Source organism: Zootoca vivipara, chromosome 3 (genome assembly GCF_963506605.1).
Source record: "Zootoca vivipara chromosome 3, rZooViv1.1, whole genome shotgun sequence".
In the NCBI taxonomy this organism is placed as follows: domain Eukaryota; kingdom Metazoa; phylum Chordata; class Lepidosauria; order Squamata; family Lacertidae; genus Zootoca; species Zootoca vivipara.
In genome coordinates this window covers 103071300-103096699 of record NC_083278.1, presented here as the reverse complement: position 1 = coordinate 103096699, position 25400 = coordinate 103071300, and the positions used below count along the sequence as shown (strand labels likewise).

General features: G+C 40.5%; 1 protein-coding gene across 5 annotated transcripts in view; it reads left to right on the top strand.

Moving 5' to 3' along the window:
* KLHDC3 (kelch domain containing 3) overlaps positions 1-25400 on the top strand; it is a 53171-nt gene that overhangs the window by 1953 nt on the left and 25818 nt on the right. For 3 of the 5 annotated variants that reach the window (XM_035111135.2, XM_035111134.2, XM_035111136.2), the window contains exons 2-7: positions 12627-12880; positions 16700-16876; positions 18645-18760; positions 20734-20805; positions 21004-21217; positions 22275-22361. In XM_035111135.2, the coding sequence (XP_034967026.1) occupies positions 12727-12880; positions 16700-16876; positions 18645-18760; positions 20734-20805; positions 21004-21217; positions 22275-22361 (820 nt within the window). In that variant the 5' untranslated portion in view covers positions 12627-12726. Of the gene's footprint in view, positions 1-85; positions 188-12626; positions 12881-16699; positions 16877-18644; positions 18761-20733; positions 20806-21003; positions 21218-22274; positions 22362-25400 lie in introns of all 5 variants that reach the window. The other 2 variants (XM_035111130.2, XM_035111131.2) reach the window with 1 other exon arrangement.

The window sequence follows — 25400 nt, the reverse complement described above, 5'->3', positions numbered from 1 at the left end:
TTGGTACTTTTATATATTTAAGAACCCCCATTGTTTTCTTCTTTATTCCCAAGAAATGCTGGAATAACTCTTAATTCTAATGTAGATTAGAACTCCCATCAACATTCTCAGAAGAATGGAGAAAATATTCCACCTGTCCTGTCTAAAGCATCCAGATACATTGTACATTGAGCAGAACAAAATTCAGGTCAGCAAATCCTGGGGATGGCAACTGAAATTCAGGGGCCAGCATGTTACAGGCTTTCTTATTTTCTATATCCCTGGAAGCCACAGACTTGCTTAAACATGCATGTTCGTCATTTGGTGACTGCAGCTTCAAGTATACATTGGATCTGTGAACGGACCATCACAGATATAGCCCCTCAAATAGAACTTTCATATCAAATCAAAAGCAACAGAATTGGTACACACAGTGGCTTTGTTATAAAGTTTAGAAAAACAAGTGGTAAACAAGCATGTGTTTGTTTCCAGTTGAGGCCAGATTACTTTTCAAATCTGCCAAATAAGCAAGATCCTGTTGTCTTGGTGTGATACTTTTTCTTATAACAGCGTATCCATAATAAACTCAAAATTTTATTCCTGCGCACAACTCAAAAACAATGGTTCCTGGGTCTTTTAAACCTGTTCATCCCTTTGTAAACAAGCCTCATGTGCCACATATGCACATAAAACTAGTCATCTACCACTCGCCTTAGCTTTTCCTAGTTGCTTCTACTCCCAGTGTGACTTAGCATGGTGCATACTCATGCTAACATGGATAAGTTACACCAATGTGCTTATGCCCTTTTGGCTGATAGCTGAGAAGCACATACTCAAAATCACTTAGACTGTGGTCCTAACCACAATTTGAAACAAGTTACTCAGTTACTTAGGAGAAAAAAGATGAGAGATCAGGATTTTAGCATGTATTAGTTACACATCACATACTTTAGCCACTCTGCCAAGCTCAATAATTTAGTATTCGTACCCTGCCCATTCCTGCCAACCTAGCAGTTCGAAAGCACATCAAAATGCAAGTAGATAAATAGGAACCGCTATAGCGGGAAGGTAAATGGCGTTTCCATGTGCTGCTCTGGTTTGCCAGAAGCGGCTTTGTCATGCTAGCCACATGACCTGGAAGCTATACGCTGGCTCCCTCTGCCAATAATGCGAGATGAGCGCGCAACCCCAGAGTCGGTCACGACTGGACCTAATGGTCAGGGGTACCTTTAGTTTTACCCTGCCCATATGACTGAGTTGTCCCAGATGGGTGACATAATAATGTCCCAGATGGGTGGCATGCTAAATCATCAAACATTAAAAACTTCCTTATACAGGGCTGCCTTCAGATGTCTTCTAAAAGTTGTATAGTTATTTATCTCCTTGACAACTGATGGGAGGGTGTAGCACAGGGCGGACCCTCCATAGAGTGGCTAAAGGCGGAGTGGGGGGAGTACTTTGATCTTTTTTTTTATGAAAAAGAGAATGTTTGTGCAACATTGAAGTACTAGTAGTAATTAAAGATTTTAATAACTAAACCCAATTTAGCTCTTGAGTTCAGTAGCACCATTAAGACTCTTTCTGCACTGCAACTTAGAATTCACTTTAATTTCATGCTGTGTCAGTTTGCTGTATTCAGTTTGTTTCTATTTAGCATAGATGTTGATTAAAGCACATTAGTATTTGGTTGTTCATTCTTTGCAGCCCGACAGTGAATTTATGTGATCGGTTTTTGATGGAAGGAAAAAAACCACGTTTTGACATTAACCATTAGAGTGCTTTAAGGAATCAAATTTGAGTGCTGTAATCATAGGCAAATGAAAATAATGTATCCGTAATGACAAGCTAGACCCACATACTTTTGGAAAAGCTAGAAGTGTTCAAGTCAAAATTTTCTTTTTTCAAGTCAAAATTAGCATACCAAGGATCCATGATTTCACATTTAAAGCTTTGTTCAGAGTTTCTGTATCCTGTAGAAGTTGCAGCTGCTTCAGTCCAAATACGTTATAATGTAACTTGGATGGTAACTGAAACATTGACAATATTAGTGCTGTTTTCATTGAAGTGGGCATGCAGCTAGGTTTCAAATATACAGTATTTGTCTTTATATTTTGACTGCAGAATCATTCTGCTTCACTAAGAGCGCATGCACACGAAAGCTCATACCAATGACAAACTTAGTTGGTCTCTAAGTTGCTACTGGAATGATTTTTTTATTTTGTTTCGACTACAGCAGACCAACACAGCTGCCTACCTGTAACTATCACTAATTTGGGTCTGTCATCATTTTGTCTGTAGCTTGATTTTAAAATGGTTAGTTCTGGGTATTTAGGCTGACTTCACTTTTTGAGCAGTTGTCTAATCTCAGAAGGTGCAGCTGTGTGCCTTGTTTAAGCTAGAAGGCAAAGTGTGGGGTGCTTGGCCTTTCCAAGACTGTGCAAATGAAGCAGCTTTACAAGCTGCATATTCCCTCATTTAGGTTGTTTGGTTCATGCTAGTATGCCATTATTTATTTATCCTGAAGTTGTTATTGTTGTCAGAATGGATTCTAAGATGTCTTTCTCACTGATTTTTGAAGCACTCTATAAAATCACATGTTCCTGTATCACACGTTTGTTTTGCCATGTCAGCTGCTGAGCTTTCGGCTAAACAAGACTATTTTAATTTGCTACTTTTGTATAGATTATTATCTATTATCTGAATTAAAAGGTTTTGGGGATACAATATCGTGCACTTGTTATGTGATAAATGCACACCTTTATTCTGCCCCTTGTAGACATGGTAGGCAGTCACCCCTGCCAATCAAAATTTGTCACTTCTACATGTAACGCAGAGTAAACATCCACTTGATACACAAATCAATGAACACACAGAGTTTCACACAGTACCTTAATAAAGTATTTAAGATAATGTGCAGAGTGCTAGATACTTTCCCCTGTGCTTATTATGATTGTACTTGGCAAGTTTCCTGATTGCATTCAATCAGTTAGCTTTCTTGCCCATAAAGAGACCTTGTACACAAATAGCATGTTAGACTGGATTGAAACATATTGTAAGAAGATAGATTTGTTAAATAATTTCTATGATGTTCTACCATTTTTCATGTGTGCATATGCAGGAGTTAGCTGGAGTAAAATGGAAGAAGAAAGATGCAGACAGGGAACTGAATTTGTAAAACAAGCTCCTTAAGGAAATTGCTGTACTGTAGTTCCCTTTTGCGTAAAGTTAGGTGAGAGCTACTTCTGAAATGTGTATAGGCAAATTGTTTGGACTGAAACTTAGGGTTGTATTCAGCTTAACACTAAGGAGAACATTCTCCTTCTTTCCCTGCACGCTCCCTAAATCTGTTTTGCCCCCCTCCCCACCCAATCGTCCAGCGCAAATCTGGGGACATCACAAGTACCACCTACTTTGTTGTTGTTGTTGTTTAGTCGTGTCCGGCTCTTCGTGACCCCATGGACCCGAGCATGCCAGGCACCACCTACTAGCAGTGCCTCTTTTTTTAATCAGGATTCACCCTCAGTTAATTGGCAATCATCCAACCCATTATCACCTCAAGGCATATTGTTCTAAGATAAAACAAAATAAAAAGATTCCTTCCAGTAGCACCTTAGAGACCAACTAAGTTTGTCATTGGTATGAGCTTTCGTGTGCATGCACACTTCTTCAGATACACTGAAACAGAAGTCACCAGACCCTTATAAATTCATTACATTGTGATATGAAGGTTTTTAAGTCTCTGTGATAGTTAATGTGTTTGATTTTCTTCCAGGATAACTAGAACAGAATTTCCATATATAATTTTCATGGAAAGTCTCTTTAGAGCAGGGGTGAAGAACCTCTGGCCTTCCAGATGTTGCTAGATTCCACCTCCCACAATCTCTGATCATTGTCCATAGTGGCTGGGGCAGATTGTTGGAAGTCCAAAAACAGCTGGAGGCCCACAGCGCCCCCTCCCCCACATTAGAGAAGCCGAAAATACTCAGGCTTTGTTTCTTTGTCCACAACCTTCTATGCCTGGAGTTTGAACTTTTCCTGTGGCTCCCCCTTACTCAGGTTATTGCTTGAAGTCTATGCAACCCTATAACCTGGCTTATTTTTTCTATGTGGCAAGATCATGGTAATGGCGATGGGGTGCGAGCAAGTTGAAAAGGTAAAGGGTGCATTGAGATTGAACAGGTGCTTCTGTCAAACGAGCTGCCCTTCTGTTTGAATATAGCAGTTCCTTCTCTCTGCTGTTCAGATGACTAATGGTGTTTATGGAATTTTTGGCTTGCTTCATGACTTCTGTTTATAGCAAGATTCTCCTGGAGACGTGCATCTAACACACATCCCTCTAAGATTCCTAGGATCTTTCCTTGAGGAATCAAATGACTGTCAAATTGGGTCTCTTGGGGTTTTGGTGATGGAATCTTGACATTGTGGTCTTCTGATTAGTAATTTAATAAGAGGGATCTATAAATCAGCATAATGTCATGGAGTGGGAGGCTAATCTCTGAAGGCTATGGAGAAGGCATCTTTTGTGTGTCTAAATGAGCTCTGTCACCTCTCAGCTGAAGCATCTAATACAGTAACTTACAATATAATACAAAAAAATAAAATATAGCAGTTGACATCAGAAGCCAATTAAAACTCATACCAGTAGTAAAAATAATAGCTAAGACTGCAAGGAACAGCAAAACCAAAATGATCTCCAAAGATCTGCAAGCATTGTTGCCTTCACCTGATGTCCAAATTTAGTATGTGCCAATAAAGTGGCACTGGAAGGAGAGCATTCCACACTTAGGGCACTACCAATGAAAACCCCTATCTCTAGTAGTCACCTACCTAACTTCTAAAGTTGACACACAGAGACTCTGTCACAGGTCTTAATGAGTGAGCAGGTCTGTGTAGCAGTAGACAGCCCTTCAGATAACTTGATGCCAAACTGTATAGGTCATTATAGGTCAAAATCACTACAACACCTTGAATTGAACCCGGAAACAAATTGGAAGCCGGTGAAGATATTTTTAAGCTGATGAGTTCTTCTGAATGGCCAATATTAGTCAGTAATCTGGCTGTTATACTGTATTCTGAAACAACTGAAGTTTCAAAAAAAATACTGTAAATCAATCAAGGACAAGCACATGTACAACATACTGTATTGCAGCAATCAAGTCTGGATGTTAATCTGGAAATTTTTGAAATTCTATAGTGTTTGCTTATCTCTGATGTCAGAATGGCCATACAGCATAACGGAAGGAGGCCAAGGAAAAGAGAGAGAGAGAAAAAAAAATCCAAGGTTCCAAGGCACCTGCAGGTGCTTAGCTGAGGAGGAGGATGAGTACTTGACTGGCAGGTCCTGAGATGGGAAGCTAGATTAAATTCATGAGCTGGAAAGTGGTTGGGATTGGGTAGACTTGGTGTGGGTGGTGTGTAAATGTAGCTTGCTGTAGAGGTTGGTTCCTTTTGATTTTAGCGTGGACTGTATCTTATTAAGTCAGCTTACATAAGTGATCAGATGTATGACCTTTTCTATGTCAGTCTTTTCACAGCTGGTATTCCTACTAATGGGTATGGACAGTATCCCTTTCTTGTGGCATCTCACTTCAGTCTTGCTAAAAAGGACGTACTGAATCAGAAAGGATTAAAACACTTGCAGTGTGTTGTCAAACATAAGGAAATCTGTTGTTCCTTGGCCAATAGCAAAGAGAAAATGAAGTCGAGGGGCTTACAAGGGTAGCAGGTTCAGTAGTTACAGCTGAGGCTACAGGATAGCAGCTCAGCTGTCGCCCCGACCCCTATATGATATGCATAAAGGTTTTGCTAGAAATAGCTTGGGTTTTGCTCTGGCAATTCAGTGGTTTAACAGTGCAATATCCTCTCTGCAGTTGTTACCCCCTCACTTTCCCTGAAATTTCCATTTCCATTAAAAATGGGAAATGGCTCACTACTTGAGACATGGAATGAGCTTGATTAGTACATTCAGCCTTCGGAAAATCTGTTTTTAGCAAGCCCTTGTGGCTGCTCTGCATTTTTCTGGCATGTCATACCTTACCCTGTTATTATTCTATTGATAGGAAACTTCTCTTATGTTTTATTTTGAGAAACTAACCATGAAGTGGCTTCACATCTGTGGACACATTCCACTACTTTGTACCTCTCATTTGTCTTCTGGGTGCTATTCCATGGTGGTTCTTCTTGTCCCTTATGTACTATGCTGTCTCCCAAAAGTGAATAAGGGCAAACTAGATTCTAGAAGTTTGCTTTTGCAGCAAGTAATTTGGCTGTGTACAGTCCATATTGACCTTGTTTAAAGTTTAAGATGTTGGATCGCTCTTTGAGAAGCTGACTGCTCAGAGATTTTTGCTGTACATGGACAAAATTATTGTTCTTTCACATTTGAGAACATGTGGCGGCATACCAGTGACTTTCAGAAGGCATCCTCAATCTGAAAACAGTGACATGAGAATGATCCCTGGGTTTCCGACTGTTTCACAAATTGTGAGTCTTGGAGATCATAGAAATTCACAAGTTTCTTGTCTTATTTTAGCAACAGCATGAGTAACTTAGTCTCCCTAGTAATTACGCAAGTGTGAGCATTGCTGCTTCTCATTATGAAAGGCCACTAACCATGCCTGTGTTGACACTGGCTTTCATTTCCTGCTGTCTTGGAATGGATAGCCAATGGAGTGCATAAATGTCAGGAGTGAGAAAAGTTGCTGGATTGTTATTCTGCTGGATGTAACAGTGAGTTGGGATGTGCCTGAAATAGAACAGTCTATATGGCCTGCCTCAAGCTGACTGGATCTATTTTTAAGCACTACTAAACCACGTAGCTGGAAACACAGCTTTTCAGGTTACATATTCTCAAGGACTGAGACAACAGCATGGTAGGGACACGTCTTTTGTATGCACTTGAGAAATAGTGGGTGCAAGATTGCTTCGGTGTTGGGGGAAAAGAGCTTCATTACAGTGTGTGAAGATGAATGAAGATTTTGTTTGCTTCTTGCTGGGCTCATTTGTTCTGAAACATAAAAGAGATTTTGACCCATATATTTCTTAAAATTTAAAACTGCTTTACTTAAAAAGCTAACTTTGGTTTTTTTCTTTTAGGACTGGTGTTTCTGCTCTTTTTGGAGCAATACCTTAGTGCAAAATCTTCCTCTGTTTACCTTGCCTCAATTGCCCTCTCCCTTTCTTGGTTGTCTCCCTCTTAGTATATTTTACATCGCAAGCTCCTTGGGGCAAGGATTTGTCGTCTTATACTTTCTAGTATAACATATGTATGAGTTTTGGGCAGGGTTTGGTGATGGTGTGTTCCTTTCCTGGTTGTAGATTTCTGGGACATCCATTCACTGTTCAATACTGTTTTTAAAATATTGAAAACTTGTGTACAGTGCTACCTTTATCAATTATTTTTTTTGCTGAAGGCACAAAAAGCAATAATTTATATTAACACTATTTGTATCATTCTTAGTACAGTAAAAACTGATATATTACATTTGGCCACAATTGTTTATTGTTTCTATAGTCAACAAAACTATCTGACTGCTATCATATTTTTGTCTTTTCATGTAAATCTGAGATAATGGGTTAGTTTGGCCATAGCAGCAAATTCCTGAAGTTTCTCCACACATTCATTACTGGATAGTGTGTTAACTGATCCCATGTCTTACCAAAAATATTATTGGTGTGGCTAACATGAAAGAGACAAGTTACAGGTAAGGTAGCTGTGTTGGTCTGAGTCGAAGTAAAATAAAAAAATTCCTTCAGTAGCACCTTAAAGACCAACTAAGTTTATATTTTGGTATGAGCTTTCTTTGTGCATGCACACTTCTTCAGATACCTTCTTCGTATCTGAAGAAGTGTGCATGCACACAAAAGCTCATACCAAAATATAAACTTAGTTGGTCTTTAAGGTGCTACTGAAGGAATTTTTTTTATGAAAGAGACAAATTTGTTAAGTTCTGATGCCTGCAGCTTTCCGCATAATTCAGTTTACAAAAAAAACTGGATGGAGAGGAGTTTTATCATCTAAGATCTTTTTAATACAATTTTAAATTTTATTCTAGTAGTTTTTTGACAAATGACATTTGCACCACATATGGGGGTGGGAATCGCCTCTCTGTTTTTGGCATTTCTAACATGTGATAGGATATTTTTTGTTAATATTTGTATCTGGGCTAAAGTGATGTGCCACATACTCATCTTAAAAGAGTTTTCTCTTGAATACAAGCAAATTTTTAACCATTTTAAAATATTGAATAAAAGGAATACTAGGTTAGAGCTTGTGCCAGCACTTGCATTCGGATCCTTTGTCTTCTGGCACAGATTCAAGATGCTGACTTCAGTTTAATCAAATGGTTAGGTTCTTATTTACCCTGGAGCAGGAGTGGGGAAGCTATGGCCCTCCAGATCTTGCTGGATTATTGGGAGGAATTCAGTGTCATGCTAAGGTGATTGTTTTATCAGGGCAAGCATTTGGGATTGACAGACAGAACAGTCCCCCCCTCCTCTCCCCAGGCATTGGTCCAAGGGTTCTCCCTACCTCCTTGAGCCAATTTTGGGGGGCATGTGGGGGGGGGAGCCCTGCTGCACAAGAGGAAGTTCTTTTGCAGGCCTTCTATTGATGGGATTCATTAGCTGAATCCCACCCATTATTATTTTCATTTATCACCTGTCCTATACCCTAAGGTCCCTGGGCAGATTACAACAATTTAAAATGTAGTTTAAAACAGTTTATCACAACTCTCATAATCCCTGACTAATGACCATTCTGACTGGTGCTGTTGAGAGTTGGAAAATATCTGGAGGGCCGCATAATACCCTTCACTGCCTTAGGTTTCCTCCTGTCCTACCTCCAGTTGCAGTCAGTCACAATCACTTAACCTATCAAAAAGTAACCTCTAAACAATAACAGCATTGCTCCAAATCACGCTATCAAGTCTACAGGGAGCATTCCTAAGTACCAGAAGAAATATATGGTAGTTACACTCACTCCCATTTCACAGTAATTGTTTAGACGGTACCTGAATTCTTTGCCCCATAACTTTCTTTCTAGGTGGGCTAGAGACTTATTTAAAAAAGAAAAAAGAAAACTCAGAGTCTTTGACCCCTGGCCACAGGCACATATACCTTAAAATTTAACATGTACCTAAAACTTTTGGGATAATGCATTATCAGTACCTCTCCCTACCTGCAGAAATCCCAAATTGCATTTCCAAATTGCATGCATGTTAAAAGATGTGCATGTGATGTGCTCAATGCTTGAAAGGCAACTATGATGGATGCTTATGTAGAATTTTTCCATGAAGGAGCTCCCCCACTAAGGCCCCAATTGCTTGTTTGGGAAACTGACCTATTCTTTATTTTCCACTATAGTGAAGCTTATAAAATGCATATGGAAAATAGATGTTATCATTATTTAGAAATGGCTTTTGTATGCACTAGGATAAACTAGCTTTTCCTCTTTGGATCTTATATAGCCATTGTTGTGTTCCTAACTTTATACTTTCAGCCAATATTTGTCTCTCTTGAAATAAATATATATATATTGTAGGCACCTTCATCCCTCACACTTTTTTCTTTTCTGTTACACTTTGTCAGTGTTTTTAACATACTGTATATACCATAAAAAGGTAAAGGACCCCTGACAGTTAAGTCCAGCCACGAACGACTCTGGGGTTGTGGCGCTCATCTCGCTTTACTGGCCGAGGGAGCCGATGTTTGTCTGCAGACAGTTTTTCTTGGTCATGTGGCCAGCATGACTAAGCCACTTCTGGCGAAACCAGAGCAGTGCATGGAAATGCCGTTTACCTTCCCGCCGGAGCAGTACCTATTTATCTACTTGGACTTTGACGTGCTTTCAAACTGCTAGGTTGGCAGGAGCAGGGACCAAGCAACAGGAGCTCACCCCGTTGCGGGGATTCAAACTGCCGACCTTCTGATCGGCAAGCCTAGGCTCAGTGGTTTAGACCACAGTGCCACCCATGTCCCATATAATATATATAACATAAAATCATAGACTCACATGTTGGATCTCTGCCTCTTTCTTAACTATGTTACCTTCTTTCATCATGCATTTTATCCTAGAATTTTCACCTCTTTTCTTTTATCAATTTATATATTTTAGTGCACTAGACAAAGGGAAAGTTTTCAAGTGTTAACATCTGGTCTATGTGTTTGGGGTGGAATGCTACTCTAAACTATATTTGGCTGATGCTAATTGATTTCATTTTTTTTGGAAAATTGATTTCAGTTGCTTTGAAGGCAGTTAATTGGCCTTCATTGCAGGCCCTCTGCTTAAAGAAAACATTTTGCTTTCCTATGGATATTTCCAGTTGACTGGACTGGTGCTGAGTTTGTTGCCACAGACAGGAGATGAACAGTTAACCAAGTAGAGAATATTCTGTTCCTTGGTTTTAAAACTCCTACATCTCAAACACCTGATGAGAAAAGCTCTCTCTAAGTACTCTAAGATTCCAACTTCACGAAGGCTTTTGACAAGGTTTCAAGAACTCCCACTACAGTCATCACACAGCAGAAGACAGGTCTTGATTTTCCTTCTATTTTGGACACGTAGCTAGAGAGACGTGTGTGGGTTTAAATCTCTAACCACTGATTTTCTCCTAGGGATTGACTTTTGAAAATGCTTCTTTAATAAGCAACCTGCTTTTTTCTTGCTTGTGTTTGATGAAAAGCCAGACACGAAACTCTAAATCATTAAAGAGGATCTTTACCCTTCAAGTAAAACTATATGAATATTACGAGGATGCCTATTACATAAGAGCCTTGCTGGGTTGGATCAGAGGCCCATCTAGTCTACCATTCTTTTCTCAGAGTGACCAACCCAATACTTTTGGGGAGTCCCCAAGCAGGACGTGTGTGCAACAGCAGTCTCCCCATTTGTACTTACAGCAACTGGTATTCAAAGGTACCGCCTCCAATACTGGAAGTAGCACACAACCATCATAACTTGTAGCTTTTGTTAACTATATCCTCCATGAATTTTTCTAATCCCATTTTAAAGCCGTCCCAGTGCTGGCCATCACTACATCTTGTGGTAGCCTTTTTCATAGTTTAATTATGTACTGTGTGAAACTGCACCTTTGTCTGTTTTGAATCTTTCAACATTCAGTTTCATTGGATGATGCCAGGTTCTAGAACTCTCTTTGGTTAAGGCATTAAATAAGTGGGGTACTGCAGGGTTCTGTCCTGGGCCCAGTGTTTTTCAACATCTTTATAAATCCTTCCAGTAGCACCTTAGAGACCAACTAAGTTTGTCATAGGTATGAGCTTTTGTGTGCATGCACATTTCTTCAGATACACTGAAACAGAAGTCTGTATCTGAAGAAGTGTGCATGCACACGAAAGCTCATACCTATGGCAAACTTAGTTGGTCTCTAAGGTGCTACTGGAAGGATTTTTTTATTTTGTTTTGACTGCGTCAGACCAACACGGCTACCTACCTGTAACTATCTTTATAAATGACTTGTGTGAAGAAATAGAGGGGATGCTCATCAAACCTGTAGATGTTATCACATTGGGAGGGGTAGTTAATACCTCAGAAGATAGAATCAGGATTCAATATTACCTTTACAGATTGGAGAACTGGGCCAAAACTAGCAAAATGAATTTCAATATGGACAAATGTAAAGTTCTATATTTGGGAATAATCAGATGTACAAATATAGGATGGGGCATTGTAGTGACTTGACTGGGAACTGCCCCACACAGAGAAAAAAAGACTTGAATTGTAAATTCATTTGATGCGATTAATTTGCCATGAACATTCTCTTTGTTTTCTGTTAGAACAAATAATTGCTGTACAACCTGATGGGAACATCTTTTCTCTTACCATTACTGTTGTTGAGCAGGCATAATAATAATAATAATAATAATAATAATAATAATAATAATAATTTATTATTTATACCCCGCCCATCTGGCCGGGTTCCCCCAGCCACTCTGGGCGGCTTCCAACAAAATATTAAAATACAGAAATCCATCAAACATTAAAAGCTTCCCTAAACAGGGCTGCCTTGAGATGCCTTCTAAAGGTCTGGTAATTGTTGTTCTCTTTGACCTCTGGTGGGAGGGCATTCCACAGGGTGGGTGCCACTACAGAGAAGGCCCTCTGCCTGGTTCCCTGTAACTTGGCTTCTCGTAGCGAGGGAACTGCCAGAAGGCCCTCGGCGCTGGACCTCAGTGTCCAGGAAGAATGATGGGGGAGGGGACCCTCCTTCAGGTAAACTGGACCGAGGCCGTTTAGGGCTTTAAAGGTCAGCACCAACACTTTGAATTGTGCTCGGAAACGTACTGGGAGCATTCTGTGAAATGATGACTTGAGAGAAATGCTTATTCTTGCTGCCCTCCTAAACTGCTGAGACATAGTTAACACTCCTGTTTTGCCATTTTTTTAATGATTACATGGTTCACCTTTTCTGATTCAATAAATACTATTCCCTATCTTAGATATGTAGCAGGCTAACAAGAAAAAACCAATTGCTTTCTCCCACCCAAGAGGAACAATGTAATGCAATATTCAAAGAGGCAGTTAAAACCGTGTCCAGTGGGAAAGCTGTTGCATAGAGGAAGACTCATATTCATTTTACAGTGGGCATAATCAGTTGCATTTTGAAGATTTGTAAATTTGTCTTTTTCAGAGCTCTGTGGCTACATACCAGCATGGTTGGTAGCCCTGTTGGCATGAAACTCTAATGCCCCAACCCCCTTCTTGGAGGGACTGAGCACTTGCAAAAGGGAATGTTACGGTGGACAGTGCATTTAGAAGGTGGGCCCCGGAGAGTAAACCACGCTGCTGTGGCTGTTGGACACAAAGTCTACTCTTTTGGCGGTTACTGTTCTGGGGAAGACTATGAGACACTGCGACAGATCGACGTTCATGTATTCAATGCAGGTAAGATGAGTCTGGCTGCAAAGGACCTGAACAGCTAGCACTTTCATATGATTGAATGGTTATGTTTTTAGAATGTTGTGAAAGCATGTTTTCCAGATTTTGAGATCTTTAAGTCCAAGGTACACGTGCTGTTGCAAACAAACCCAGCTGCCTTACTTATTCAGTAGTGTTCAGTTAGCTGTTAAACATAGATGATGTCTATGAGAATTTAAAAGTATCAAAAGCTGGAATTGTTCTTAAGGAGCATGGGAATCAGCCATTTCACACAACATGAACATTATATTTATTTGTTGTTTATCATTTATATATCAACATCAATGCATAATATTTTTATATTAAAAACATACATGTATGCCTCTTGCTGAAATTTCACTTCTTTGGGAGCTATTTGCTGTCTAGGAAAAGTATTGTGTATGAAGTGACCTTTAGTATATCATCAGGACAAGCTTGGGGAACAAATGTTGGAGCAAAGCTTCATTGTAGGAAGTGCTAAGGGAGGAAAAACTCCCTGATTTATGATTTCCCTTCCCAAGATATTTTTATAACCTTTAGGTTGCCGTGGAGAAGGAATAATCCTTAAAATGTGTCATTGGTTGGGAAATAATTTGCTGCTGTGGAAAGAAATGCAACATTATTTACTTGTTTAAGCCAGAAGTTATATGAAATGGAACATTATTTACTTGTTTAAGCCAGAAGTTATACCGTATTAAAAATCAAAATATTTGCAAAAAAATCAAAGGGGTTATAAAAACCATCAATTGTGTGTCCTAGAATAAAAGAGTTTCACACATTTGCAGCCACAAAAAGCAAAGGGGATTACTTTTTAAATTAGATTTATTTTTCTGATGGCTAACAGAACTTCATTTATTTTTATTTATTTATTTTTTAGATCAATATCCCTTTCCAAAAACAAGCCATTCAAGTATTCAGTGCTTTGTTTTCTTTATACAGTGAACACTGGAATAAGTGGTAGAGCTTCAATAACACTATAAATATGGCATCTTAAATTGTAAGGGCTTTCCCTATAATTACCATTCTGAACTGGAGTATATATCTGCTGAAATTACAAGATGGTCAAAGTTTCCCTTATTGATTATTTAGTAAGAATCTATAGATAGCTTTCATAACTGAAAACATTTTTTATTATATAATTCATGGAGCAACCGTTACCATATTTTAGTTTTCAATACTGTGTGACATGAATACATCTTTCACTCTGTTATTAAATTGATTTTTTTTTTTTACTGCTGTTACCATATGAAAATAATATAGCAGTCTGACACTAGCCGGTTGATATATAATGTACAGGTGAAACTTAGAAAATTAGAATATCGTCAAAAAGTGCTTTTATTTCAGTAATGCAACTTAAAAGGTGAAACCAATATATGTGTAATATGCAGATTTCAGTGGAGAGTCAGAAGAGGGGAAGCAAACAGGAGTCTGGTAGGGTAGAGTAAGTTTCAACAGGACAGAGTAGTAGCTCTGTCCAGGCTCAAATACTCAGCAATGAAGCATTCTTAGCCCAATATTCCCAAGAACATTGTTGTGAAAATAGACAATAGAATTGTACATTTTATTACTGCTGTTTTTAAATGATTAATAAGAGTTGAATATTTTTACTTTTTCTAGTGTGCGCTGTCTTACATATTCTAATCTGCCATTTGGCTACCCATTTCCCTATTTTAAGCTGTTAAACTGTGTGCTTTTAACATTGTTTAACCATTACCCTAAATGGGTTCCGGTTTCCGCCTGCAGGAATGGCGGACCTGTTTTCCATCTCTCTGACCTTCGTAAGGAATTTGGCGGTTGCTAGGGGAGTAAATGGCAACCCCCTACCCTCTCCGGGGGTTACGGAGAGGGGCCGCTGGCCCGCGATGCCCCCAGACCCACTCCGACTGTTTTTGGAGTGGGGGGAGCTTGGGCTGAGCACTTACGACGGCCAGGACTCCCGGACGCTAATCTGCATGGCGGGGATTTCCATGGTTAAAGAAGATAATTAGGCTTAAATCTATGGACATACTTCAGAAGGAGGGGAAGAAGCGCTGTTTACTGCTGAGAATTTTATGCTGCTGAGCGAGAGGAGTCAAAGAATGTACGGCATCTGGAAGAAGGATTGATGGGGACGGAGCGATAAGGGAAGCAAGTTTTTATTTTTTCTTCATATTGTTGCCTCGTATCTTCCCGGACGCGATGTCCTGGCTTGTTTGGAGTGAAAGAGAAGCAAAAGACTGTGTGAGTTGAACTCTATAGCTGTTGTTACTGAGCATATTTCTTAAAGATGTGAAGTTGCCGATGAGAAAAGCCCCCCCCTAGTCAGACGGAAGGAGTCCTGGACGCGTTCGGAGGATTTATGAGCTGTGACGCACTTTAAATTGGAGCAGCGACCTGAAGCTAAGTTCAGCTATAGGGCAAGGAGATCCATTAATTTACCAAGAGTTCATGGTTGGATGTTTGGGTCTCCTGCCTGAAAAAGCTGTAAATTCTATAAAGATAAATAAATCGTAAATCTTCATGGCTATGAGAGAAAATGAAAGTGATTTGAGCCTTTTAAGATGGCGCTGCTACTCCGTCGCAACAGGGAGCTCCACTAAGAAGATTTATGGGGAGGCTGGACTGATTAACTCACACAGGAGAAAGAACATCTGTGAAACTTCGTTTGACATTTATCTCAGCAGCTGGAACAATTGGATGAAAGTGGAAAACATCTAGGTGACTGTAAGGGGAAGATTTGGAATATTATGAGCTTGGAGGACGATTTGAACTTTAGAAATAAGACGGCAGTGGACAGTTGCGAGGAATTCCCAATTTCTTGAAGCATGGGAACCCAAAAATAAATTATTTAGATGATTTGGCATAACATTCGGTTTGATTGATATATATATGTGTATAATTTGAAATATTGAATGTGATATAATTGGTTTTAATTGGAAAATTAATAAAAATATTTTTAAAAAAAAAAAAAAAATAACCATTACCCTAAATGGGCCTTCAAAGCACTTAATTTTCTCTGCATTGTACTCGTGTGTGTTAATTCTTTTAGAACTCTTGAATATATGTCTTCTAATGGAGCAACGGTTGAAAATACTATTTTCATCAGGTGTGCTTTATCTGGCACCAGCATCTATAGTGTCACACATTTGCAACAGATTGTTCAAAGTGTTGGTGCTGACCTTTAAAGCCCTAACGGCCTCGGTCCAGTATACCTGAAGGAGCGTCTCCACCTCCATTGTTCTGCCTGGACACTGAGGTCTAGCGCCAAGGGCCTTTTGGCGGTTCCCTCACTGCAAGAAGCGAAGTTACAGGGAACCAGGGAGGGGGCCTTCTCAGTAGTGGCTCCCGCCCTGTGGAACACCCTCCCATCAGATGTCAAAGGAAAAAACAACTACCAGACTTTTAGAAGACATCTGAAGCTTTTAATATCTAAGGACTATTGTATTTAAATATTTTGTTGGAAGCCGCCCAGAGTGGCTGGGGAAACCCAGCCAGATGGGCGGGGTATAAATAATATATTATTGTTGTTATTATTATTACTAGGTGAACATCTTTCACATTCGCTTAGTGGTATAACCTTTTTAGCAACTTTTCATTGTTCTCTCTTTCCTTTTTATTTTCCCCGAGTAAAGTAATGTTTTGCAATCTCAACACACAGAGAGAGAGAGAGGGAGAGAGGGAGTACTGCATGGCAGCATTGGATTTCCTCCAACAATTATGACTTGTTAATCCAAGCAATTGAATTGTTTGTCAGTTAGGATCTGTGCATAGCAGCCTGATGCATAAGAGCAAGCCAGTCAAGTAACACTCTGGGCTTTTTCCTTTTAGTCTCTCTGCGCTGGACCAAACTACCACCAGTGTGGACAAACAGCAGGGACCATGTGAGGGAAGTTCCATACATGAGATATGGACACTCTGCAGTGCTTATTGAGGACACCATATACATTTGGGGAGGCCGCAATGACACTGAGGGAGCCTGCAATGTCCTATACGCCTTTGACGTCAGTAAGTGTTGTTCGCTGTTCCCCATATCTCTGGCTGTCACATGTTGCTGAAAGTGTATATTCTAAAAAATTGCAGTTTCTCTCCAGGTTTAAACTGGGAACAGCAGGTGTGAAAGTACTTAATCTTGTTGATTATAACTTTTATAGAGACATGATTAATATTTTCAAAGAACGTGGGAATTGTTGGAGACCCACTGTACAGTCTTCAGTCTTCATGACTGGTGCTTCATGGAAATTATGCTCTCACTACTGTGGGCAGCACACAATGCAGGGGGACTGTGTACAGTAGCAGGAAAAGGGTATGCTGCATCAAGGGAAGGTGTTGGTATATTTTTATTTCATTTATTAACCACTTCCTATGAAGCATTTTGAAGTGAATTTTCAATAAAATAGAAGCCATGTGCAAAACAATTGTATATATAAAACCAGCTAAACAGTTGCATGTGTAAGTTGCAGCTCAGTTCAGATACTGATCTGAACTCTTCACTTAAAAGGTTTGTTGAAAGAGGAAAGTGTTCAACAGGAAAGAAGGAAACTAATCGGAAGGAAATAATGAGAGAACCAGTATCTTACAAACTCTCCATGCAATGAAGATGGGCTCTCAGTTCTTGGGCTCTGTTTCCAGGTCTAGCTAATTCTCTAACAAATTTGCTTTCTCGGTATCTTTGAGTTCATTCTAGGGAGCAAAACTAGATAGATATCCATAGAATTCCATTGTACATACGGGCATCACACAGCTGCCAAACTGATTCTGTGTTTGAGGAGTGGTGGAAAAAGCTGAAAGGAACTGTTGCTGTCCAGAGTCCTAGGCAGCCTTGGATGCACTTGCTTGTGCAATTTCCTACCATCCCTGGAAAGCAAGTCTACTAATCCTTCCCTTCTCATGGGAAAAGGTGGAAACCCTCTTGCATGAGTCACTTCAGGCTAGACAAAGCTCTGAAGCTATTCTGCAAGGCATTGTCCTTAGTTGGCTTGCAAATGCTATCTGTATTAGATGTCACAGCCTGCTCCAGTCTCTAGTTTCATATGTAGCTCTTGGCCGAGGTCTTTAGGGGTAGCACATGACTGGATTTAGAAATCCAAGCATGGCACACATCCCACTAGGAGCAAGGCTCACTTTCCCTTTGTGCTAATAATCTCAACATTGACCTTGTGCTGGGCTGGAATACTTCTCCAGTTAATCTAGGTGGGTGGCTGTGGATGAAAGCCAGGTTGTGAGAGATTCTTGGGTGCTAGAGGATTATGAACAGGCCACTCTATTCTGCTTCCTGGAATAAGCACTGAAGCTGACTGCCAACTGTGGTTAGGCAATCTCTTGCTTCTCTGAGGATTATCTGTGCTTCTTTTTATGGACTTCTGAGACAGGTGCTTGCTTTAACTTTACAGATAACCAGGCAGCCTTGCATTAAAAATATTTTGCAGGTACAGAAAAATACTCTCCTACAATTGAATTGCTTCCCAAAGTATTGCAACTGTTTCTTACTTTGCAATACACAGTAGGATAATAGTGAAATCTCACAAAATGTGAGTGGTGGCTTTACACAGTTTTTCAGGAACTGTAAGATAGCTTCTAGAGAGGCAGCTGCTGTTCCACTGCTCTGTGTGGAAGAGATTGTATAAGTGGTTCCTTCCTTAAAAGGAGAGATATGTGTTTGCTTCGGATTTTTCCCCCAAGGGCCATGCCATTTTTCATTCATTCATTCCTGAACATGACATTCTGTGTCTGCTGGTAATGGCTCATCTGTCTGTTTTTGTTTTTAATGTATTAGGCACTCACAAATGGTTCACACCAAAAGTTTCTGGAATGGTTCCGGGAGCAAGAGATGGACATTCGGCTTGCGTCTTGGGAAAGAGCATGTATATCTTTGGGGGATATGAACAATTGGTAAGTTATCCTATGATCTCTGCTTCTAGTGTTTAGGTCTGCATGAGAAATGCTGCTTCCAAATCAAGTTATTCAAAGAGAATTCTGAGTGGTCCCTCTGCTCCCACTTCACTTCCCCCCTCTTTTTTTCTTTCTTTCATTTACCAACAACTATATTTAAAGACATTTGTGAATTAAGTTAAAGATTACTGAAATGTTATCTCTTGTAACCCCATACTGTCACATACTGATAATAATGCCAAACTTTCATCTTAGCTTATGAACTCCAAGCATGAGGCCATGTCCTATGCATATTTATTCAGAAGTAATTCTCACTGTGTTCAGTAGGATTTACCTCCCAAGAGTATTAGACTGTAGCCTTAGTCTACACCTAGGTTTAAAGGGCTAGATGTATTTAGAGCTAAAGTCTGCTTGTTGCTTATGCATCTCTGAGCGCCTTGCCTCTTAGAGAGCAAGCTGCTGTACTGTTGACTGGTAATTAAAAAGCAAAACTCAATTTAGACTATTGACATTTCAGGCATTATTGCCTTTGTTGTCAAGCCACTAAATTTGTATTTTCCTCTTTCTTTTTATGTCAGGTTGCAGTTCTGAATGCTGTCCTGGGTTATTTATATGAAGGGCAGTAAACAAATATCTTAGATAAAATTGTCAAACCTCTTAAAAGTTGGATTGCATCAGAAGGATAAATAGATGGTAAATTATGAATAGATGTTAATTTGCCCTGAGACCTCCGAGTATAGGGCGGTGTATAAATTAATAATAATAATAATAATAATAATAATAATAATATGCACAGAAACAGTCCGAAGCGAGTCTAGTTCAAGTCCCTGACCTATCAGATGACTAAAAATTTCAAACTTCCTAAGAGATGTGTTGCATCAGAAGTATGAGCAGATGTTAATTTATGCATGGAAGCAGACAGACTTTCTAAGTGTTGTCTTCCTAGATGACTTTCTAGTCTTGTCTTCACCATCCCTAGAGAGAGATTCCACAAGTTCCTAAGACAATCATAATTGTGCTTGTAAGATGTGCAGAATGTTTTCCCTTCCTGCTTATTCTTGCAATTACTGTAAAATAGATAATAGATCACCTCTGTTTTCTGGTGGGGACTGAGTTATTTGGAACAGATGGTGTCCAAAAGCCATTCATTGATTTGTGGCTGAGCAGAGATTTAACCTGTTTCCAGTCCACAAGCAGCTGGATCTCACTGGCTTTTTCAGTGACTAGATCAGGCTTCCTCAACCTCGGCCTCGTTGAGGAAGCCTGGAGGAGATCTTATGGCAAATGTGTTTGTTTTCAGTGGATTTACAGCATTAATTAAAGTCTGTGTGGCAGGGTACTGAAGCAAACGAAAATATGGTGATGGGATTTAAGGGACTCACCAGCAACTCCAAAGATTTTATCTCTCTCCATTTTAGGTTCAAGTCTTACAAAACATTGGCAAACCCAGCAATCTAGTATCTTTTACAGGTTGCTACTAATTATGCATTCCGTTCAGAACATTTAGCTTAAGGCTTGTCTGGTCTGACTTAGTGACTCTCTAACAACTCCAGCTGAGGTTAATGAGAGCTACTGATGTTTAGCACTTATTTAAAAGAAGGGCAAAGGGCAGCCTTTGCCATCTCACACCAGACACTCAGAACCAGTGTACTGTAAATCATGGTTTTAATCTCCCACATTACTACTTTTTTCTGTATATAAACTGGAGATGTTTTTTCACAGCATATGTATATTCAATGTGTTGTTTAGATAGTGTGCACTGATGTGAGTCAGTCTGAACAGCTGCTTTGCTTTCTGACCCACCTATTTCAGTTCCCGTAATATATTTCAGCTCCACAGGGAAATGCTGAAGAATTAAACTCTGATTTTATCTTTAGAGAGCAAAATAACCAAGGGCCTTTAGAATGCCTGGATTTAGTTGGCAGTGCTCGTTCCAACATCCCCACTAGTTTAATAAGTTCTCTTTCTTTCAGGCTGATTGTTTTTCAAATGACATCCACAAATTGGATAGCAGCAACATGATTTGGAGTCTGATCTGTACAAAGGTCAGTATTGGTGTTAGTGTGTCTTTGGGTCCCGCATGTGACCCTGTTTACCGTTTAACTTTTGTCTGCTTTAGTTTGTAGTCAACAGAATTTTGAGCACCCAAAATCCCCTTTCACCTACATCCCCTTTCATATCTTTTACTCCTAAAGTAACTTCCATTTCCCTTTGACTTACTTAACAGGAGTCTCTTGTTTCAGGGCACACCAGCTCGATGGAGAGACTTTCACTCAGCCACAATAATTGGGACAAAGATGTATGTGTTTGGGGGAAGAGCAGACCGCTTTGGGCCATTCCACTCCAACAATGAGATCTACTGTAACCGAATCAAAGTATTTGACACAGACACAAACTCTTGGCTGGACTCGCCTCCCACTCCCCTCCTTCCTGAAGGCAGAAGGAGCCACTCAGCATGTAAGTCATCATTACACTCCATCGAGTGTGAGAAGTCTAATTAAGGTTAAAGAGAAAGTTGTAGTTAGCCAATCAGGCACAAGTCTTCAAAAGATCAAGTAAGTGGCCTTTGTTGTTTTTAGAAAGCAACAATAAACAGTGAATCAGCAAGTGTAATTGACTTGTACTTCCATTCACCATGCTTTTCTTTCATCTAAATCAGTCTTGTGCATCTCCCATTGAGAGAGGTGCCCATTATCAATTTTGGACAAGATGGAAAAACAGAGAACAAGAATTTGGAGTCAGTTGCTTACCTCCCTCGTTCCTCCAAATATGAAATGGTTCTTAATCTAAATACATGGGCAGGCAAACTAAGGCCCGGGGGCTGGATCGGGCCCAATCACCTTCTAAATCTGGCCCGTGGACAGTCCAGGAATCAGCGTGTTTTTACCTGAGTAGAATGTATACTTTTAGTTAAAATGCATCTCTGGGTTATTTGTGGGGCATAGGAATTTGTTCATTTCCCCCCTTCAAAATATAGTCTGGCCCCCCCACAAGGTCTGAGGGACAGTGGACCGGCCCCCTGCTGAAAAAGTTTGCTGACCCCTGATCTAATGTAAATGGACAACCTTAGCTCTGAATGTGGCATGCAATAACATCCGAGTCCTGGTGGATCAGACCAAACGCCCATCTTGTCCAGCACCCTGTTCCTGTACCGACCACCCAGATTGCTTATGGGAAAATCATAAACAGGAGTGCAACAGCATTCTCCCCACTTGTGATTCCTAACAACTGGTGTTCATAGGTATACTGCCTCCATCACTTGAGTAACCATTGATAGCCTTATCCTCTACAATTTGTCTAATTTCCATCCTATTAGGTGACCATTGCTGCATCTTATACAGTAGTATTGAATTCCATAGTTTAACTATTCACTGTACGAAGAAGTACCTCCTTTTGCCTGTTCTGAATGTTCCAACATTCAGCTTCATTGCAAACTGTGAAGGGGAACAGCACAAAAACTTTTCAGTTGTAACTGATATGAAACTGAGCTTCGTAATTTCTCTATTCTCTACAGTTGGCTACAATGGAGAGTTGTATATATTTGGTGGCTACAATGCACGTCTGAACAGACACTTTCACGATCTCTGGAAATTTGATCCAGGTATTTTTAATTGACATTCCTTCTTATTACTGTTATTACAGGAACCTCCAAGAATCTCTGCTGTGATCAGGGCTACAGCTATGCATTAATCACATTTCCTCCATGCCACCGTATGTTTTGTAGGATGTATATGTTCAACAGATGCACGTAGCGTGTGTTCACAGACACATAGAGATTCCATCAGTAAGGAGTGGTGAGGTCTTGGACCCAGTGAACAATATTAGCTGAAGTGGTAGTTGCTATATTGATTTGGAGCTCAATGCACTAATGGCCACATTGTACTCATGAGGAAGGGAAAGCTAAACAGCCACACTCCATAAAGCTCCAGGCATATCTCAGGGGCACCACATGGGACCCGGGTAATGCAACAAATACTGGTTCCTGAATCTGAGCCTGGAGTGAGTCTCCCTGACCTGCAGCTTTTGGCTATGAACTGTTGCTGTCTCTGCCAACAGCAACAGCAATATCAGTACCTGTTCAGGATTGTGGCGGCCAGGGGTTGACTGTGCAGTACTGCACAGTAGACTTTTGGATCATGCCTTTGATGGATGAGTATATCCATTAGGAGCTTCAAACCCTCCGCCCTTTTATTTGCATCTCTCTGTTGGTAATGTGGCTGTGTGGTACTGATATGGCTCACTGCTAATGAGTTCTCAAATGAGAGATTCAGAAGAGTGTAGCTTCTTCAAGAAAATGTTTTATGGCCAGCTGCTGTTCTCCAGCAGGCTGATGCTCCCTGGCCAGGCTTCTCGGGAACTGGACGCACACATGCACATGTGCACACATCGCCATGACCACCACCACCTTCCTGTGTGTGCATGGACATGTTTGCTCTGCCACTTCTCGGTGTGAAAGGGCAGGATATAGCAAAGGCCTCCATAACGGTGCAGAAACCTCTTGGGCACCCTTTTCTTCAGCACTAGAAAGAATGGCAACCCTTCAGTGAGATTTTACAGACTAGAGTACTAGATAGTCCTAGGAGGGAGATCTAGCTTCAAATCCCTGCTTAGCCAAAGACTTGCTAAGCTCTGCTTTAGATCATAAGATTACTCTTCAACCTCAGAGGGCCGAGTTTAAAAATGAATGAGAAAAGAATTTTAAATTTCCCTTGTATTCTGCACATACATCCAAAGAGCCGACAAATTCTCTCTTCTGAAAAGCAGCTGAGACCACTTCAGATTGTTCCCGCTAGCTGTTTCAGCCCCTGTCTGCCACCTTCACTTTGGCTTTTCCCATGCCGCAGTTGACCTGTAAGCTCCAAGCTAATGCCGCCGCCGCTACCCCTGCTCAGCTTGTATGGATTGATTGAATGTTATTGCTGTGGGCTCAGCCAGTAAGTAAGCGGCATGCCCAAGGAAACACAGGGTCTGTAGAAGTAGGGGGGAAATCAGCAGGTGGGGAACTAAGAGGAGGAATAAAACACCCACCAACTCAGTGAGGACTGAGCATGAAAAACTAGGAGCTGTAGGATGGGAGTACCCTGGAAGAAGACATGGTTGGCTGGAACACATCCATTGTCTGATCACTGCAGCTTGTGGAAGTGAATTCCTTACACTAATTATATGTAGGTATGTCATTAGTATAAAATATTTATTTACTGTCTCTCATTACAATAATAACAAGACAGTGTACAATTAAATAATTCAGTATACAGTAAAAACGATCCAATAAAAAGAAGATGGCAGTTACAGTACGGCAGGAATTGTTCAACTGATGGCAGAGGCTGGAGAAAGCTTGAGCAAATGGATGTATTTTAACAGCGGGTGGAAGTTCACTGTAGTAGGTGTATACTACATGAGTAGGGAGCTCATTCTACAGAGCAGGGGCCCTCCTCAAAGCTGCCATGAAATGAATATGGCCGCCTCTGAATATTTTCATAAGTGGGCAGCAGGCCTGTGTGGGAGAAGGCATTCTTCCAGAAAACCTGATCCAATTTTTTTTAGGCAAGGCTATCCTAGTCTAGGAACAGTCATATCTTGCAAACCAGCCAAGGATAGCAAAAGGCACTCCTAGCCACTGAGGTCATTTTTGCCTCCAGTGACAAAGATGGATCAAGGAGAACTCCCAGAATTTGTACTGGTACCTGTTCCCTCAGAAGGAATGCAACCCCATCCAAAACAGGTATATGCTCTAGTTCCTGGGAATCACTTGTGCACAGGAGTACTAGTATTTAGCTTCACCTTACTGGCTCTCAACCTGCCCACTCATGCATCCAGACACCAGCCTGGGGATTGCAAGGCCCCACCGTAAATGATGTGAAGTGATGCTTAGGTATGTCCTCAGTTTACTGCCACACAGTTACAGTTATCTCACCACACCTTAGTATGATGCTCATGGGGTAGGTTTGTCAGTGTATGCTCCAGAGAGTAACTACCATACGTCCTGCCTTTATTATATTCATACAACTAACTTGCCAATCTCCACTCTCTAAAGGAGAGAGGGTAGCAGGCATCTCTGTGGGGATGTCTCAGTGGTTATGGCATCTGTACTTCATGCAGTTACCAATAGATGGCAGTGCACCCACATGTACTCTCCAAAAAGAAAGTTAATGCATAGTTCAATCTGCAGAATGTTTTCAGAAGATGCTGTGTGGTTTCTTAATTCTGAGTTCTGCGGTTGTCACCTTCTTCTCATTTGCCCTCTAAAGCAATTGCTTTTTCAAGGGTCCTTATGCAATAAATATCCGGGTTTTTTTAAGTGAAGTGCAAACTGGAACAGCTGAATGCTTTGAACTATACTATCCTTAGTCTTCCAAGAGAATTTGGAAGAGTTTCCTTTATTTGAGGAGTTGTGGTGTAATGTAGCATTTTCTTGCTTCACACAGTCCTGTGTGACTTGAAGGTGTGAAATCTGTATCTTCCTCCTTAACTTCTGGAAATGTTCAGCTTGTACAATGAAACATACAGCTTTGCATACATTTCATGTTTGGGATTATTGGTGAAAAGGAATGTATAGCCTTAGCAGGCATTTCAGGGAGCTGTCCCAGGGTTTTTCTGTTTAACCAGAAGATCCCTGCTCCATTGGGAATAAACTATCAAG